This window comes from Nyctereutes procyonoides, unplaced genomic scaffold, assembly GCF_905146905.1.
Source record: "Nyctereutes procyonoides isolate TBG_1078 unplaced genomic scaffold, NYPRO_anot_genome, whole genome shotgun sequence".
NCBI classification, from domain to species: Eukaryota; Metazoa; Chordata; class Mammalia; order Carnivora; family Canidae; genus Nyctereutes; species Nyctereutes procyonoides.
In genome coordinates, this window is record NW_026575125.1 from 18,030,571 (window position 1) to 18,050,396 (window position 19,826).

Sequence of the window (19,826 nt, forward strand, 5' to 3'; positions counted from 1 at the left end):
AACTTCAAGTCTGGAATTGTGATGCCTCCAGGTTTGCTTCTCCCTCCCCCCAGATTCCTGTGGCTATTCGGGGTCTTTTTTGGTCCCATACCAATCGTAGGGTGGGTTTTTCTAGCTTTGTGAAAAATGCTGATGGTATTTTCATAGAGATTACATTCAATGTGTGGACTGCTTTGGAGAGCATAGACATTTTAACAATATTTGTTCTTCCAATCCATGAGCATGGGCTCTTTCCATTTCTTTGTGTCCTCTTCAATTTCTTTCATCAGAGTTTTACAGTTTTCAGAGTACAGGTCTTACACCTCTTCAGTTAGGTTTATTTCTAGGGAACTTCTTATTTTTGGTGCAATTGTAAATGAGATTGTTTTCTTAATTTCTCTTTCTGCTGCTCTATTATTGGCATATTGAAATGCAACAGATTTCTGTACATTGAATTTGTATTCTGCAACTTTACTAAATTTGTTTATCAGTTCTAGCAGTTTTTTGGTGGAGTCTTTCATGTTTTCTATGTAGAGTATCATGTCATCTGCAAACAGTGAACATTTTACTTCTCCTTACCAATACGGATGCCTTTTATTTCTTTTTGTTGTCTGATTGCTGAGGCTAGGACTTCCAGTACTATGTTAAATAGAAGTGGTGAGAGTGGACATCCCTGTCGTGGTCCTGATCTTTAGCAAAAAGCTCTCAGTTTCTTACCATTGAGAAGGATGATAGCTATTGGTTTTTCATAGATGGCCTTTATTATGTTGAGGTGTGTTTCTTCCAAATTTACTTTTGTTGAGGATTTTTATCATGAATGGATGTTGTGCTTTGTCAAATGCTTTCTTTGCATCTATTAAAATGATCATATGCTGCTTATCCTTTCTCTTATTGATGTGATGTATCATGCTGATTTGCAAATATTGAAACACCCTTGTAACCCAGAAATAATTCACTTGATCATGGTGAATTATTTTTTAAGTTTATTGTTGAATTCAGTTTGCTAGTATTTTATTGAAGATTTTTGTATCTGTGTTCATCAGGGATATTGGCCTGCCGTTCTCTTTTTTTTTGGTGGTGTCTTTATCTGGTTTTGGTATCAGGATAATGCTGGCTTCATAGAATGAATTTGGAGGTTTTCCTACCTTTTCTATTTTTTGGAATAGTTTGAGAAGAATAGTTCGTTGTTGTTGTTGTTGTTGTTGTTGTTGTTCTTCTTCTTCTTCTTCTTCTTCTTCTTCTTCTTCTTCTTCTTCTTCTTTTTAATTCGTTCTTCTTTAAATGTTTGGTAGAATGTTCCTGTGAAGCCACCTGGTCCTGGACTTTTGTTTGTTGGGAGTTTTTTTGTTTGTTTTTTGTTTGTTTGTTTACTCATTCAATTTCTTTGCTGTTTATCAAACTGTTCAAATTTTCTATTTCTTCCTGTTACATTTTTGGTAGTTTATGTGTTTCTAGGAATTTATCCATTTCTTCTAGTTTGCCCAGTTTGTTGACATATAGTTTTTCATAATATTATCTAATGATTGTATACCTGTGGTATTGATTGTTGTTTCTCCTCTCGCATTTGTGATTTTATTTATTTGAGTCCTTTCTCTTTTTTTCTTGATAAGTCTGGGTAGAGATTTATCAATTTCATTGATTTTTTTTCAAAGAACCAGCTTCTGGTTTCATTGGCGTTTTATTGTTTTTTAAGTTTCTATATCATTTATTTCTGCTCTATCTTTATTATCTCCTTCCTTCTGCTGGTTTTAGGTTTTATTCTTCTTTTTCTAGCTCCATTAGGTGTAAGGTCACATTGTTTATTTGAGATTTTCCTTGATTTTTGAGGTAGGCCTGTATTGCTGTATCTTACCTCTTAGGACTGCTTTTGCTACCTCTCAAAGACTTTAGACTGTTGTGTTTTTATTTTCATTTGTTTCCATGTATTTTTTTTCTTTTATTTCCTGATTGACCCATCCATCGTTTAGTGCATGTTGTTTAACCTCCATGTATTTGTGGTCTTTCTAGATTTTTTTCTTGTTGTTGACTTCTAGTTTCATAGTGTTGTTGTCAGAAAAGATGCATGGTATGACTTGGATCTTCTTGAATTTGTTGAGGATGGTTTCGTGGGCTAATATGTGATCTATTCTGGAGAAATGTTCTGTGTGCACTTGAAAAGAATGTGTATTCTGCTGTTTTAGGGTGGAGTGTTCTGAATATATCTGTTAAGTCCATCTGTTCCAGTGCGTCATTCAAAGCCATTGTTTTCTTGTGAATTTTCTGTTTAAATAATCTGTTTATTGATGTAAGTGCGGTGTTTAAGTCCCCTACTATTAACGGTTTATTATCAATTAGTTCCTTTTTGTTTGTTTTTAACTGTTTTATGTATTCAGGTGCTCCTATGTTGGTTGCATATTTACCATAGTTATATCTTCTTGTTGTGTTGTCCCCTTTAGTATTATATAATGCTCTTCTTTGCCTCTTGTTACAGTCTTTGTTTTAAAGTCTATTTTATCCAATAGGAGTGACTTGCTTTCATATGCATGTTTCCCCATCCCTTCACTTTCAATCTGCACGTGTTTTTAGGTCTAAAATAAAGACCTATGTGCTCTTGTAAGCAACATACAGATGAGATGGGTTTGAGTTTTTCTTTTTTATCCAGTCTGACACCTTATGCCTTTTGACTGGAGCATTTAGTCCATTTATATTCAAGATGATTGTTGATAGATGTGTACTTATTGCCATTTTATTACTTGTTTTGTGATTGTTTCTGAAGATTTTCTCTAATCCTTTGTCTTTCCTTCAAATTTTTAAGCTAAAAAATGTTAAAGTTCGTGTCATCATTTAAAGATTTTATTGAATACCTCTCAAATTTCTGTTTATCTACACATTTAAAGATTGAAACTAGGGGCCCCTGAGTGGTACAGTCGCTTAAGTGTCCAACTCTTGCTTCCAGCTCAGGACATGATCCCAGGCTTATGAGATCAAGTCCCATGTTGGGCTTTGCGCTTGGCACAGAGTCTTCTTGAGATTCTTTCTCCTTCTGCCACTCCCACTTATGCTTTCTGTCTGTGAAGTAAATAAATACATCTTTTAAAAAAATTGAAACTAAATATGCACTCATCCAATAATGCTGCTTTTCCCCCTACTGAACATTGTAACATGAATATTGCTTCCATTTATTACATGTAATTCTAAGTTATCATGCATAGTACTTCACCAACTATAAGCACCTTGATTTCTTTAATTTCCTGTCAGTAGATGCTTGGGTTGTTTGTCTTCCTATTTAAGAACAGGATTCAGTGATAAGTTTTGTGTCTATGTTTTTATGCAAATCTGTCTATTTCTTTAGAGTAAATTCCTAGGTGTGGAGGAATTGCTGGATCAAATGGTATGTCCATTTTAGGATTTTAAAATACATCTTACCCGACTTCTCTTGAGAAAAGTGGTACCAATTTATATTTCCATTAACAATAGATGAGATGGTTTTCTTTTACTGAGTTTTGCATTGTAAAGATGCTGTCAGAGGAGATGAAAGGGACTTTTTATTTTTGTCGAATTGACATAAGGGGAAATGTTAGTCATATTTTCATTTTTAAGACCATTATCTCAACCCCAGCTATGGATCATTGAACCCAGACAGGCATTTGCTGAACATCTATTATAATCCCAGTCCTGGGCTAAACATCCCTGCCTTTAGTGCCAGTTTTGAATACCTAAGGACAGCAATTGTGTGTATGAAATGACCTATTGGAATAAGAGTAGAATATGAGATACTGAGCATTATAGTGGGGAGAAATTTTTTTTCTGCCAGATGTTGAATTGTAGCAGTGGTTCTCAAAATATTGTTCCTGCATCATCAGCATCAGCCTCACTTGTGATAAATGAGCATTACCTAATCCCACCCGTGACCTATAGAATCAAACTCTGGATGTGGCCCCAGCAATTTATATTTTAAGATTTTAACCATCAGATGTCTGCTAGATGCTGAAGTTTGAGAACCACTGAGGTATAAAAATGCAGCAAATGCAAAAGAGGTCAATGTGGTTACATAAAGGTAGTTCTGATTGCCTGGGACTTGTCCTAGTTTTAACACTGAAAGTTCTGTATCCCAGGAGCTTCCACAGACTTGGGCAAACAGGGATGGTTGGTCACCCTGGTAAAGGAGAGGAGGTTCTCTTTGTTGCAGCCTCAAGGTAATTATGGCAGAAAAAGAACAGAAGGGCTAGAAGAGGAAGTTTCAAGATGGAGGACAGATTTTAGAAGCTGCTTTCTGCTTGTCAGTTCTAGGCTGATAGATAGAGTGGCAGGAGGTTACCTGTAGGAAGCCAGCAGATGGCTAAGGCATCTTGCTGAATCCCTTGACATGAGTCACAGCTGTTAGTACTTGATACTTTCTGGAAAGGGGTAGGTTGGCATTCACCAAACTACTGCAAGATGCCAAATTGAAAAAAAAGCCACTATTAATCTTAGCAGTGATGACAATGAAATCCCTTTACAGCAGAAAATATAACCAGAAGTGCTTTGTAATTGCAGCAATTTCCATGTCCCAACTGATGGTCCCCTAGATTCTAGAAGAATGGTATCCGGCTTATCTGATTATGAGAACTAAGCCGGAATAAGATGTAACATTCATTCCCTCAGAGTGAGCATTCATTCCGGATTTTCCAAAGCAATTGCAATTAAAACTATTTCTGTCCTTTGTACAATGATAATTTGTTAGCCATGTAAAGTATCAGTTTTGAAAGTATAGTCTGCAAAATTATAAGAAAAATGTCTAATTATATGTTATAAGCACAGTGTTGAGGAGTGGTGAAGAGAGGAGAATGAGACAAGAGGGCTGATTTATATACATCAGTTAAGTATCAGCAGTGCCTTATTTTTCCTAAACCAAGAGTTCTGAATTTCTTGGTATATTAGAATCACCCGAAGTGCTTTTTATTTTTTTTAAGACCTTATTTATTTGAGAGAGAGAGAGAGAGAGAGAGAGAGAAAGAGAGAGCGCGAGCGCACAAGCAGGGAAAGGGGCAGAGGGGGAGGGAGAAGAGTCTACCCACTGAGCAGAGAGCCCAACATGCGGCTCAATCCCAGGACCCCGGCTCATGACCTGAGCTGAAGGCAGACACTTAACCAACTGAGCCACCTGGGTGTCCTACCTGAGGTGCTTTTTAAAACATACTCATGTTCAAGGCTCCATCCCAAAGATTATGGCTCAGTAGGTCTGGGCAGGGGCTTTGACATGGGTCTACTTTTTAAAAGCTTCCCAAGGTATTCTGATGTACAGTTGGGATTGAAAATCCTTGTCCTGACCTAAACCAGTAGGTCTCAACTAGCATCACCAGAGTAACGTGGGGGACCTGCTGAAAACTCTGGACCCCATTTCCAGAGTTCTTGATTCAGCAGGTCTGAGGTGGGCCCCTATAATTTGTATTTCTAGCAAGTGTCCAGGTGATGCTGATGTTGCTGGACCTTGACCACATATTGAGTGCCATTGTCTTAAACCATTCTTACCTCAAACTTCAACTGATTTCATAGATCATATCTTTTACTTGTTAGTGTAGACATGTGTATAGCTATCCCCTCTCCCCAAACACCTCTATGCATCTTTACTGAATTTAAAACATGTTTCAATTAAAAAATACACTTTAGAGAGCTTTGGTATCAGTTCACCTTTTTAGATATTGCAATATAGATGGTTTTCTTTTGTTATATCCGTTTTCCTTCACTAAATGGTAGGTCCTTTGGGGACATTTGTATTGTTGAGAGCTTCCCTATGAAGCTTGGAATATCATAGGTGCTTAGTAAATGTCAGTGGTCAATGATTATGTATAGAAATTACATCATCATAACCAAACCCAACTATTCCTGGTAGTTTTTATCATAATATTTAAATATATTAACATCTTCAAAAACAGAGTCCTAAAATATGTTCATTTCATGAGCTATAGAACTCCCTATTATTACATAGGACAAGTAAAATAATCAACTCAGCAGAAGTAACTAGTGAATCTCACCAAGAAGTATAATAGTGTTGCTAAGATGATACATCAGCAGTAAATCCTGAAATGTGGATTGATATGAGGATTAGCTCAGTAGTATAAGCATACACTTAAGACTTTTGAAAATAACTGTCATAACATGTACTAGAATAAAGCCATGTTAGTACATCAATAAATTCATGCAAAAGACTAAACATCCTATTATTTGACAAAATAATAATACATTGTATTGATACAGTCAGCCCCTTAGCAAAAATACCACAAACACCCACAGTGGAAAAAAAAAAACAGACACAGATATGCACTCAATGGAAAATTCAAGTACATCTCTGGAGAAAGCAGCTATAGCAAGTATGGAAATAGATTGAATTAAAGAGGTCAGTATGTACTTTGGCCCACACATTCTCCTTTAGAATCCTGCCCTCCCCACCCCCTCACCATTCCTCTCACCTTCTTTTGAACTGACCTTTATCATTTGGCTCTGGATGTGCCACTTCTGCCTCAGAGGCTCCTGGAGGGATCCTAAGTGAACACATTCACTAATAGTAGTTCCTCTAAAGAAGTCAAAAGATAGATTGAATTTAAGAATGAACTGCTTCCAAATTTAGTCGAGTCTGAGTTGTCTTCCATTGTGTTAGTATATTTACAAAAGTTTGCTACAGAGAAAGGGAAGAAGCAGTCTGGGTTTTGAAGTCTGACAAGTGAAAGTTGGAGGCCTCTCATTTTGTTAAATCTGACCAAATGTGGATACAACAGGAAAAGATGTGTGAGACTGGCCAGAATGGTCCTACAATAACCCCATTTGTAAGTGTCAATATATATATTTAAAAAAATCCCTCAAACTTCCATGTAATGTAAAACTTTGGAAAGTAATGCTTTTAAAGTATTTGCTATATGATAACTTTCCTGAATCATACACCTCTGTGGGTATGAAACTTAATGTGGCAGTTACAGGAAAGCATGCAAAGAATATAGGGAAAAGAGAATATATTCATTCAGGATTGTTAGGACCAAAGGACTCCAATCTAAACCAGCATTTTATCTGATTTTTCTTTTCAGCATGTGTCACTACCATGGAAAGGGAGTATATGCTACTTTATTCCTCGGCAGTAGGGAGGGCTAAGAGTACACAGGGGTAATGGAACGTGCATGGAGCTGGACAGGGATTTTCATTTTGTTAAAATCTACATTTCGATTGAGAGTCTATTGGGGAAAACATGTCGAGGCACTTAAGTTTTCTTGGAAAGCTGTAGCTACAGTTAGGATATAACTTTGTGACTTCAAAGGTCAAATAGTTGAACCTGCCTGGGTTAGTTGTCCACTGAGTATGGTCAGTTGCTTGGTGAGCGTGTCTGTCCTGTAAACGAAAACCCTCGAGGTTAGTTCGTCGTTGTTCGCTAATATGGGAATTGTGGGGAGACTCCAGCAAAAAAGGAAGGTTTGACACAAATAGAAAGCCAAAAGCAGGCCTTAGTGGTTTTCCTAGGCGCAGATCTGAAAAAGAGAACTAACAAATAATGGGGCTATTACAACATCCAGAAAATAATATTATCTTTTGTTCGAATTTTAGTCTTTGAATTACATAACCACAATTTGTATTTTTGCTTGAAATAGGAATGAAATTTGCTGGTGTTGACAAATGTAAGAGCAGAATGCTACTATGTAAGCTTAGTGAACTATAAACATTTTTTGTATAACCTTCAGAAGAATTTTCTATAATATATACTCGTTTACTTCTAAAAGAATTGATTTTCATTATACAAGTTGGTTACCTTTGACTAGTTAAAATTTACAACATACATTTATGTCCAAAATCCCTTTAACCAGTCACTACCCTCAAGTCCCTGTTAGCTCCAAGAAGCAGCCACTATGATCTCTTTGATATGTATTTTACAGACCTTTACTGTGCATTTGCATTCATGTGCTACACTGATATGGTACTTATCTAAAAAAAATAGGAATGGTATTTATACATTTGTATCTGTGCCTTGCTTTCTTCCAACACGTCTTGGAGGTTTTTCCATACTAGAATATTAAGACCTACCTCTTTTCATTTGCTACAGAGCAGTCCATAGTAGGTTATGCCATAATGAAGTCATTTTCTCCTGTTGAACATCTGGTTTGTTGCACACTTTTCTCAATTATAGTGATGCAGCAGTGAACATATGTAGCCATGACTCCACAGTACACATGAAGCAGGGATTGGGCCGTGGCTCTTGACATGTGGCTCCCAGACCAGCAGCTTCAGCGTCACAGGGGAACTGGTTAAAGATGAAAATTCTTAGCCTCCACTCCGGACTTACTAATACAGAAACCCCGAGTGTGGGGCCCAGCGATCTGTTCAATAAGCCCTCTAGGTGATTCTGATGCATGATAAAATTTGAGGACCACTGGCAGGAATCTATATGTGTCCATGTGTCCATATACACATAGATGTGCACATGTACATATACAGTTAGCTCTGCTGCAATGTGACATATCTGTTCCTAAATATCACTGTGTTATACAAAATTGTGCAATAAAAGCCACAGGCTTATGAGAAAAATGGGGTTAGGGACACAACAATCAAAAATGTTATTGATGACACATGAAAACAAAAGCCAGGAGCCTAATAAAAATGATAGCACAGGCTCCTTGCTCAGTGGGGAATCTGCTTCTCTCCCTCTCCCTCTACCCCTCCCCCTGTTCGTACTGTTGCCTGCGTTCTCTTTCTCTAAAAATAAATGAAATCTTAAGAAAAATGATAGCACAGTCTTATGCATGTTATTAAATGAGTAAATACATAAATATTAGAGTGAATATGGCATATTCAGTTGAAAAGACCTGAAGTTTGCTTGTGGGAGTGGGTATTGGGAGGCTTGTAGCTTATGAGTTATTGTATAGTGGTTGAAGGAGGGTGATCGGAAGTTAGAAGGAAAATTTTAGCACCAGGTGTGGGTGGCTATGGTTTCTAACACATGTGGTGAACTGAGGTAACTAACTGGTCCATGTTGGGATGTGTGAGTTTTGTGTACTCCTGTGTGGCTCAGTTCATTTGGTCCATTTTTTGCTTTGCATTTCTTGAGGACGAAATTACACATGAGCAAACATGAAATTGCATTTAGGCCCCAATTTTTTCCCCCAGTGTGTCAATCACCTTAGAGTAAATTTGCCTTTTCAATATAAGTGTTAGCACAGAACTGACTGTACATACCTATACATGTGTTTATATATACATTATGCAGAAAAGGACCATGTACACAACTAAATGCTGGTTTTTCACTGAATATTTTTTCACTCCATATTATCTTTTAGATATTTTTTCCATGTTGTCACGTAGTTACTCATTTTTTAAAAGTGGCATTTAAAGCATTAAGATATGACTAAATTGCTCATTAAAATGCTTGCAGCAATTTATGCTCACACCAACATGCTTCCTACACCCTGGCCAGTATTACGTATTACCAAATTTACTAATTTTTGCCAATCTAATAGTTACATTTCTTTTTCCTCTCCCTCTCTCCTCTCAGATGCATATCTGTATGTTTGTATGCATAACGTGTCTGTATGTAATACGTAATATGGATATAGGCATATATATGTGTATAGACACTCATTTACATTGTGAGGATGCCTCCCATAAATAAACTGATAGAAAAAGGAGCTTAAAAAGAAAAAAAGCTTTAAAAGTGTGAAACTGGTGAAGCGCAGAGGCTGAGATGGGTGGAAAAGGAAATAAAATGGATTTGCCAAAAAAAAAAAAAATAACAAACAAGAAAAGCCTATTAAAAAGGGAGAGAAAATTCCCTTTCTGTTTATTTAGTTCTTTTTTTTTATTTCTACCTTTGGCAAATACAGTGTATCCACTTCATGAGATAAGATGCTGAGTTGGCCTTGTTGGGCTTTGATCTATCACTCTGGCCAGTTGACACCTCCAGAACTGCAGCTTACACTGTGAAGCCATTCTTCAGCAAAACAGCCCTGAGGGCATCAGATTCTTGTGTTGATCAGTGTAGGGTTCCATGGCCCCAACAAGCTGAGTAGACACAGCTGATCAGAGGCGTGTGATGGCTGTGGCCTGCGAGTGTGGGGCCCCTCGCAGCAAAAGCCACAGAAATGGAGGCACATGCAGGTGTCAGATGTCTTCCTGTAAAGAGGTTGGCAGTGGAAATAAATGCTTCCAGCTGGGCACAGTACCAGGCAAGAAAGCCATAATGATTTCATAATTAGATCACATTGGTTTATGATCATTGTTCTTATTAGGAAATATCATTGCTTTTTGACGATTTATTGTGTGAGAGGAGACTTTCATATAAACACTGTGATTTGCATATATGTAATATATACTTGCATATATATCTCCAAGTTAGAATGACTTACTAAAAGTGATCACCGAAAAAGAGGATGGAATATTGATGTAAAGATGCAAAAAAATATAAAGAAATTTAAAAATTATGAAGATTAATAGGATGTTGCCCCTTCAGAGTCATGCGTCTTCCTCTATATGAAAGCAGCAGGAAGACAGAGAACCACTAGCTGGATCCATCTCTGTTTTGCAGTGAGGTTTTTGTACCTTGAAATCTCAAACTGATATTAAGAAAATATAAAGAATAGGTATATAGAATTAACATTTCACTTCTAAATTAAGAACTTGCTTTCCTGCCCTCACTTCTCCTCCTAGTGTCATAGTATCCTCTCATGGCAAGGAGGTAGAATGTTGAGAGGGAGAGTGAAGAGAAAACATTTTAACTCATAAAAGAGCTTTCAGTCTCACGGGAGCTAGAGCAGTGGCTGTGAAGCAGGCAAGGACACTACAGAAGGCTGTGCTTGCTCTCTCTCCCTCTCTCCCTCTCTGTTGTGTCTTCTTTCTTGATTGTTAGGACTTATGAATGTGGCTCTTAGGATCAGCCCAGGGTGCAAAATTTGGTGGTGAGCTGCAATACCAAAGCAAAGCATTTCTCCCACTCGTCTGCACAAAGCCAGCTGCATAATTTGTAAGGCCCAATGCCAAATGAAAATATGGGCCCCCTGTTCGGAAAGCAAGAAGAAGAGCAGTTAAAGGTGCTCAGGTATGAAGCTTTGGCCTGCTTTCCATGACCTCTTTTTCTCTAGATTTGTCAATTTTATTTGCAATTTAATGTCATTGTAAGTTGTAAGAAGAATAAAAATTCTAAGTCATCAGCATAATTTTACTGTTCACCTTTACAATGTTAGTTTTAAATTAAAATATAAGAGCTTTTGACATGCGTGTGGAATCACCAAATCACCAAAATTATACCGTTTGTATTTTGTAGCTTAAACATGCACAGATACTTTGTTCTCACCAGGACAGTGGAAACGCTGCACGAAGCTAACCTGCCTGCTTTTATGTTATTTCTTAATGCACATACATTCTATTCACCCTTGCTACTTCTGGCTTGCTGATGAGTAAGGGAGGACTGAAAGGGAAAGGAACTAGGGGTCGCTTTGTCTTTCCCTTTCCTTCTATGTAATTTTCAGTTAATACAGGAAAGTAACAAAAGTAAGAAAGGGTATGATAAGGCCCTGGTCATTCATGTTGCCTAGAATGCCATTGCCTTTCTTTTGGTGATCAAAGCAAATCCTTGTCCCAATGGAAAGAGCCCTTTTGGGGCTATCCAAGGCTCCATCTACTCAATCCTAGATGTGACATGCTTACCTTGTACTCACTTTGAGTCTCACTGAACTTCCACACATTGTGGGCCTAGGGGGAGTTCTGTGTTTCTGGGTAGTATCAAGAATGCTGCAGGCAAATGGGGCGCCTAGGGGGGCCCCTTTGACAGTATAGGCTGCATATCCGTGTAGCTGGCCCTTTCAGTATCGGGGGAAACGTCTGGATAGCCAGAAGTCTCCTGCACATACTGTATGAAGGAGCCCAGTTCACAGCAGGCTGGACAGTGCCAGTAGTGTATTCATGCAAAGTGGTTTCCTCGAAACTAATGTGATGCACTTATTTCAAACTCCGTTGAATTAATATCATTTTGGCAACAGTTGAATCTGTGAAAAGTGCTCCCAGTTCCACAAGGAGGACCTTTCAGATGGGCCTTTGAAACCTCCAGACTAAAGCTTGAACCAGGTGCTCATTGTCGAATCAATCTCTGTATCCCTTACAATTTTGTCTATCTTTCTCCCAGGGTTTCCAGCAGGAGAGCTCCAGAAACCTTTTTTTTGGGGAACAGAATATCCTCGGTAAGTAAATGAGTGAAGAAGCCAGTTATTTATAAGTAAGGGAAACGTGCTGGTTTGGCAGAGAATAGAATATAAAGTCACAAAAACAAACAAAGCCAGTGGTTGCTCAGCACAGAGATGGTGCAGAACCAGGTGTGGGTCAGTCCTGCTTTTGTCATTTAGGTATTTGTTTTCCTGTTCTTTTTACCAGAGTGTATGACTGGACAGGAGAGGCAACTTCTACACATGGAGCTTTCATTCTTATGCATTTATTCACTTGTGCATTGACTCATAGTACAAATATTTGGGCCTTCAAGGATGGTTGGGACTTGAGTTGATGGTGAGAGGTCTAACCCATGGAAGAAATGGAAGAAATCATGTAAGAAGAGAAAAGAAACGTGTGTACAGAATAGCAAAGATTTTGGTTTGTCTGGTCCAAGTAGTATATGAAGGGAAGTAGTGGAAAAGACATCTGGAAAAGAAGTTTGATATTTGATATTGGAGGGCTGTGAGTGCCAGGTAGGGAGCCTGGACATTAACAAGCAGTAGAAAATATAGAAGGTTTTGAACAAATAAAGATAATCAAATTTGTCTTTAGAAATATAATCTGGGTAGTTATACAACAGGTCAAAAATTGACAGTCTCTGGAGTTAGAGATATTAAAGGTCATTAATACCAACAGATTGTGGACTTAGGTAATTAAGAATTTACATAGCGGGAATTCTGATAATATTAATTGTTGGTAATATCACCACTTTTATTATGTGCTTTGTATGCTCTGGTGCTTTAATATGCAGAAAATTTAGTCTTTTAGAAATTTAGGGTCTTGTGTTTCGGTTTGGACAAATGACAGTTGAGATATTTTCTAGGTTAAAAACATATGGGATCACATACATATAAACATACGAGAGATGTGGTAGCAGTATTTTGATTTGGACTCCCCCAAGAGCAGACCCTATGACAAGGATTTGAGTTCAAGGAGTTCTTATGAGAGGTGACAGCAGAAAACATCAGCAGGGGAGCAGAGATGGCAGACAGGGAGGGAAGGAAGCCAATAAATTGTGTTGTATGAGTTTTCTATGGCTTCCAGAATTAGGACAAACAATGGCTTAAAACAAAACCAATTCATTAGCTTATAGTTCGGTAGGTCAGAAGTCCACCCTGGGTCTCACTGGACTAAACACAAGATGTCGGCACAGCTGCATTCCTTTCTGTAAACTGTAGGGAAGAATTTATTTCCTTGCCTTTTCTAGCCTCTAGAGTTGGCCCCCATTCCTTGGTTCATGGCCTTTCTTCCATCTTCCAAACTAGCAATGTTGCATTTCCCTGACCATAGATCCATAGTCACCTCTCCTTCTGACTGTCCTCTTCTGGCTTCTCCTCCACTTTGAAGGACCCCGGTGAGTATATTGGGTGCACCCAGATGATCCAGGGTAATCTCCCTATCTTAAACTCAGAGTATCAGCAACCTTAATTCCCTTTTGCTATGTCATAACATATTCATGGCTTCTGGGGATTAGCATGCAGACATCGTTGGGTGCCATTATTCTACCTATGACCTATGTATTTCCCAGTCTGTTATCACTGTGAGCAGCTGGGGCTCGGTGCTGCTGGGGAACTGTACAACAGGCTTCAGCATAATCCCACCTCAGTGGCTGGGGATCCGGGTCGTTTAGCATCCAGCTCACCTTCCTGCATTGATTTGAGGGCTGCCACCAAGTGCATTAAGTCTCTGGCATTGCCTAATCCCAACCAAGAGGGCTCTGGTAGCCAGAACAAATCCTCAGACAACTAGTTTCAGGTGTTAGCAATTGGAAGCTGTTGGATTGGTGTTACACAGTGAGTGCCTACGCCACCAGGAGCTGGCATCAGTAAAGCTTTAGGGAAGCACTCTATTAGCATAAATGAGAATTCTTTGTTTGTATTAACCAAATTCATTAATATCATCCCAAACCTCAGCTGCAAAGTTTTTTTTTATTAGCGTTCAGATAGCTGGAATTGATTTTCCCTATCATTCAGATTAAAAATGTACATATATTTCTAGAAAACTAAAGATCTAGGTTAAATATCCTCTAGGTTTCCTTCAAACTAAAAATGTCCTAGGATTCTTTGATTCTGCTTGTCTTTAGCAGTTCAACTGAGCTTCCATTATTGTGGTTATGCACCTAGAGACTTGGAAATAGTCTGATTAGGTTTTAAAGTTACTGATTCAGTGAATGTGTTTATTGGGTCTGTGAACATGATTTTCTTTTTTTTTTAATTTTTTATTTATTTATGATAGTCACAGAGAGAGAGAGAGGCAGAGACATAGGCAGAGGGAGAAGCAGGCTCCATGCACCGGGAGCCCGACGTGGGATTCGATCCCGGGTCTCCAGGATCACGCCCTGGGCCAAAGGCAGGCGCCAAACCGCTGCGCCACCCAGGGATCCCTGAACATGATTTTCTGATCTAAAAGTCAAAATCATAGAAACCTCGGAAATAATATTAGTGTCTATGAGTGCAGCCCTATGCTGAGCCATGTTTGATACTTGAGTGGGAGAGAGAGATTTGTATTTTTTCCCTAAAGAAGTTCTGTGTCCTCACTGAAGCCTTCCATCCTCTATTATGATAGCTGCTTAATGAATAATGATTAAGCATCTTTTGGGTATGTGGCATTGGAAAGATGGAGATGCTGGAGACATGGGAATCACAGTCCAGTCAGATGGCTTCCCATGCATCTGTTTTGGATGGATAGCCTCCAGACCCAGGGAGTAGGTATCCTTTGTGTTCTCACTGGTTAGCTTAGTCCTTCCCTGATTGTTGGGTCTAATTATGGGGACACGGACAAGCTACATTGTTTCTAGAAGAAAGGATCAGGATCATAAGTAGCCTAAGACAACATCCCAAATTGTGTGTTCCACGAAGTAGTAACAGAGGTAAGTCATCCTCCCTTTTGTTTTGGAGAATTACAATACTCAGCAGCATAAAAATGTGCAAGCAGTTCTCTGTAAGAAAGAAACACTTAGATGTGTTTAAGCCAGAGGTTCCTGAAGTCTCCCCTTTCCTTGTGTTTTGGAAAATGCTGGTCTAGAATTCACAGTTGGAGAAAAACAATTGAAAGAACTTGAGGACACGTGAAGGGGAACCCTATAAGTGTCTTCACATTTTTGAAGGAGAGTTAAGGCAGCAATTTACTGTGTTCGGTGGGGGTGGTGGCGTGTGGTCAGAGGGTCTTCAGATAGAGACTATAGGAGACCAGTAGGTAGAAGACAAAGGAAGGAGACTGCAGATCAGTGTTAGGGAGAGCTGTTTTATTTAGAACCATCTGAAAAGGAAATGGTCCTCCTCATGAGCTCCTGGTCATTGGAAATCCCAGGAGAAGTCCTATGACTATTGGAATGGGTTTTTATAAAGGAAGCCCATGCCTCTGCTAAGGAGTCGAAGTAGATAACCTGAAAGCCGCTTTCAAATCAGAGATTTTGGGATCCCTGGGTGGCGCAGCGGTTTGGCGCCTGCCTTTGGCCCAGGGCGCGATCCTGGAGACCCGGGATCGAATCCCACGTCGGGCTCCCGGTGCATGGAGCCTGCTTCTCCCTCTGCCTGTGTCTCTGCCTCTCTCTCTCTCTCTCTCTCTCTCTGTGACTATCATAAATAAAATAAAAAAAAAAATTAAAAAAAAAAAAAAAAAACAAATCAGAGATTTTAATGAATTTCTGAATCAGGCACAGAGTAGCCCTTACTTGTTGACAGCGTGAGATCATGGTTGCTGCAGGCAGCGGCCTGGCTGTCCTCTTGTTGACAGCAAAATCCAGTGCATACGTTAAACCCATGGGGTAGTGAGAACACGAGAGAGATTGAGTAGGTGGAAAAATTGTCGTTTTTTTCCATTTCACTTTTGAAAGGCTTGATTTTTCTCTGTAACAGTCTTCTTGTTTCTGGCCAGCCAGTCACATTTTAAAAGGCATTTGAGTTTATTTATTTATTTTTATGGCATGCTCATTTAGTAATGTCCATTGACAAAACGGAAGATGTGACTTCAGCATTATGAAACATTATCATTGTAAGGCTCAGTCACATAAAATTACTTTTTCTTGTCCCCTGTCCAAAGGATCATGATTATGAGACTGAGAATTGGAACTTACAGTGATTCAGTCATTTTCTGAATTCTTTATTACCCTTTGCAAATAGGAAGCTCATTGGAGCAGCCCCAGTTAAGGGACATTTATTGCGGAGCAGTTGCTATAAGCTTCCATTGTTCATTCCCTAGGTCTGTCCAGTCACCAGCATTGACCAGGGGTTGTAGAGGACTGAGTACTCTGCCCAGGGCTGAAAGGCATAAAAAGGGGGCAATGTTACAGGCTGCATAGTGATAGCTCCTGTTGCAGAAACCAGCACCATGTAAAATTACAAGTTTGTCCCACACTGCCATGAGAGCTCCATGATTGAAATGCATAATTTTACTCTTACTTCCTTAATGAAGGTTTGCAATGATGTAAAAACAGTAGGAAGCGTTTTTTCAAATGCAAATTACCTTGCAGGAAAGAAATAACAAAGGAAAGAATTGCCACCAAGGGGAAAAATTAAATCTTACAGCACTTCCTTGGGTATAGTTGAGACAAACAATTAGCATGTTAAGGATCATTATGTCCTGTAATAACATGTTGCTTCACAAATTTTCGTTCTTCCCACTTATGGGTCCTTTCCATTTGCCCGGGTGACTTTGATGTCACTTGTCAGGCGCCAACTGCGAAATATTTTTAGCATAATTGCGAATCTCAGAAAGAATCCTCATAACAAGGATTTTAAATTGTCTTTAATTCTCATCTACATGTTAAATAACTAAAAGAAGTTACATGTAGACCTATCACTTCCTTGAAATGGTAAAGTTAATTAACTGATTAGTTAAATCATTGTTGCTTTCTTACTGTATACTAGGTACAGAGAATTTAGCAGTGATCAAGTAGATAAGAGTTTGGCCTTCATGGAACTTGTAGCTGAGAGAGAGGGTCTCAGAAGCCTCCTTATGGATTTCTTCATTTATCATTAATATACTCTGTTTCAGTTGTGTATGGCTACCTGACCAAGTGCTACCGAACAACCACTCTTGGCTCACAATTCTGCAATTTCCAAACCTGGTTAAGGCTTAAGGATCATTGCCATTCACTTGTGAGCTTGTCTGTCACAGAAGCAAGAGATGCCACTACCTTTGAAAGCAGAGATCCCTTTCAATCTGTTACTTTTTTAAGATTACATTTGGGAAACTAACTTCTAACTTCTGAGTCTATAGTGATTTTCTTAAAGATTTTATTTATTATTTGATGAGAGAGAGAGAGAGAGAGAGAGAGCGAGCAAGCACAAGCAGGGTGAGTGGCAGAGGGAGAAGCAGGTTCCCTGCTGAGCAAGAACCGCCCCCCCCCCCAATGTGGGGCTCAACATGGGGCTGGATCCTAGGACCCTGGGGTCATGACCTGAGCTGATGGCAGCTGCTTAACCAGCTGAGCCACCCAGGTGCCCCTATAGTGATTTTTCAACAGGTTCTCAGATAAAAAAATAAATGGTATGTTTACTGGCAGGATCTTTTCAAACCCTGCTGTTGCTTTGAATGTTTATAGATATAAACTGGCTAGAGCAGATACAGAATCATAGGAAACCTTAGGGCTGGAAGGGACTTTAGAAATTTTCTCTTTCATATCCCTAAAATCCTACATAGGATCATAGTGACAGTATTAGAATTTATTTTCTTTGCCCATTTCAATGAGAAAGAAGGGTGTGTTTAGATTTTTAAAAAAATAATTTTGTGGGTGTGGTTATTAAGTTGTTATTACTGTGGTTACTAGAAAACAGATTATCTTGGCTTTCATTGAAGAAAATCAAAGGATTATACTCTGAGATTCATGCTTGTAATTTTCTCCAAATTACATATTTACGCCGTAGATCTCTGAGTTATGGAGCTATAGGAGTAATTGTTGGACATGAATTTACACACGGATTTGATAATAATGGTAAGTACTGGTTCCGTTGTATAAGCTGCCACTTTTATGATAATGTTGATGATATGGATGTTAATTGTTGCTATTATCTTTGCATAGTGGCATCATCATAGACTGAAGATTATCCAAAGCAGTATGATTGCTGATTGAAAACTTTCCCCCATGTCTTGCTGTGATAGCTTGCCATAAATAAATAATTGTTCCCATTGGTGAGGGGCTAGCATGAAAAAAAGACCTTGTAATTTCAGTGAAATTAGCTTTGCATTTAGATCAGATTGCTATAGCTGCCACGAGCGTTACACGAATTGCTTCATAGCTTCTCCCCTTTGTCATTTTTTTATTCACCATCTTGAGATGCTGTCCCTGGAGGTGTGAGCTCTGCTCCCAAGATGATTATAAATGCTGCCAAGTGAGGACTCACCCAGTTAGGACTCTGGAGCTTGGCTGCCTTATCCCGTTATACTATTGCAAGGATTATGCAATGCTTAAGCTCTGTTTTTCTCTATCCTGGCATATATTCAGAATTTTGTTAAAAGGCTACGCTTTCTTAATAATGTATAATCTATAACAATATGCTATGTATCCTGATGACATTTAAGCACAAGAACAGAGTATGACATAAACTACTGAAATTAGCACCCTTTGAGAGTCATCATTTTTCATCAACACTCCTTTCGCCTTTACCTTTGAGCATTATGGAGAGTCACATGAAATGTCTAAAATTTATGAATTAGCCACAAATTACAATCATATTTGTATGATTGTATGGCAGATTCAAGAAGCTGGCTGGCACAAGGCAAGGTTGTGTAGAAGGACCTCTTTCTTCTAAGCTTGTGGGGTCTCCAACATCCTTTCCTGGATGCCTACACCAGGGCCAGACTCTTTTGGTTCTTCTCCTTCTGGACAGTTCTTCCTGTGCTCCCAGCAGCCCTTCCTGAGTCGCTTAGGGTTTCTATTTCTCTGGTGTCTCCCCTCCCTATTAAAGTGTAGCCGCCTTATAGTCATCACAATCTCCAGAGCTACATTTTCTATCTTTGCATGTTTATCTAAGATGAGGATATTAGCTAAGAAACATAACCCAGTAGTGATCTCTTGGTTCTGGGGCCTTCTTCCTGGGAAATATGAAGTACAGTTCTCCTCCTGAATCTTTTGGAGGCCTTCTGGAGCCATTCTCAGAGGACATGATCTAATGATGGCAATTTCATTCTGTAACCAATACTTAGAACAGAGAGTTACATGGTTAACTACATACCTAGTAACTGTTTAATGATTGGTTGGGTAGTGTGTGGAGGACAGTGACTCCATGCTCTCCCTGGGGTGTTGGTAGTGGCATCCACCCTTGCCAAAGAGCTTTGGATTATTTCAATTAACACATTTGCTTTGTGGACTTTTGTATAAGCCCAGTGAAGAGTTCTGTGCATAATTAAGTTTAAACCAATAGTAATCTTGAATATAAACAATAGTCCAAATCTACTCAAACTTTTTTTGAAGGGTATACACAAAACAAAGAGTGAGCCTGTAGCAAAAAACAACATGTATAATTATTTTTTTTTCCATTATGTTTTGGAGATTTCCATTCTGGTTCCAAGTTCTCTTTTTTAGAGCAACCTTCCTTGTCACAGCAGGACAGATGGGCCTTCAATGCACACTGGTGGCTGTGGGATGATTCATAACGAGGTTTTATGTGTCTCTCAGCTCCTAGCACTGTGGAGGAAATACGTTCCTATAAGGCTGA

The 19,826-nt window shown here is 38.9% G+C and overlaps 1 protein-coding gene across 2 annotated transcripts in view; it reads left to right on the plus strand.

Annotated features, from left to right (window-relative positions):
• The window catches only part of PHEX (phosphate regulating endopeptidase X-linked), a 201,981-nt gene that overhangs the window by 165,991 nt on the left and 16,164 nt on the right, over positions 1-19,826 (plus strand). For both annotated transcript variants that reach the window (XM_055338552.1, XM_055338553.1), the window contains exons 16-17: positions 12,089-12,143; positions 18,036-18,103. In XM_055338552.1, the coding sequence (XP_055194527.1) occupies positions 12,089-12,143; positions 18,036-18,103 (123 nt within the window). The remainder of the gene's footprint in view (positions 1-12,088; positions 12,144-18,035; positions 18,104-19,826) is intronic.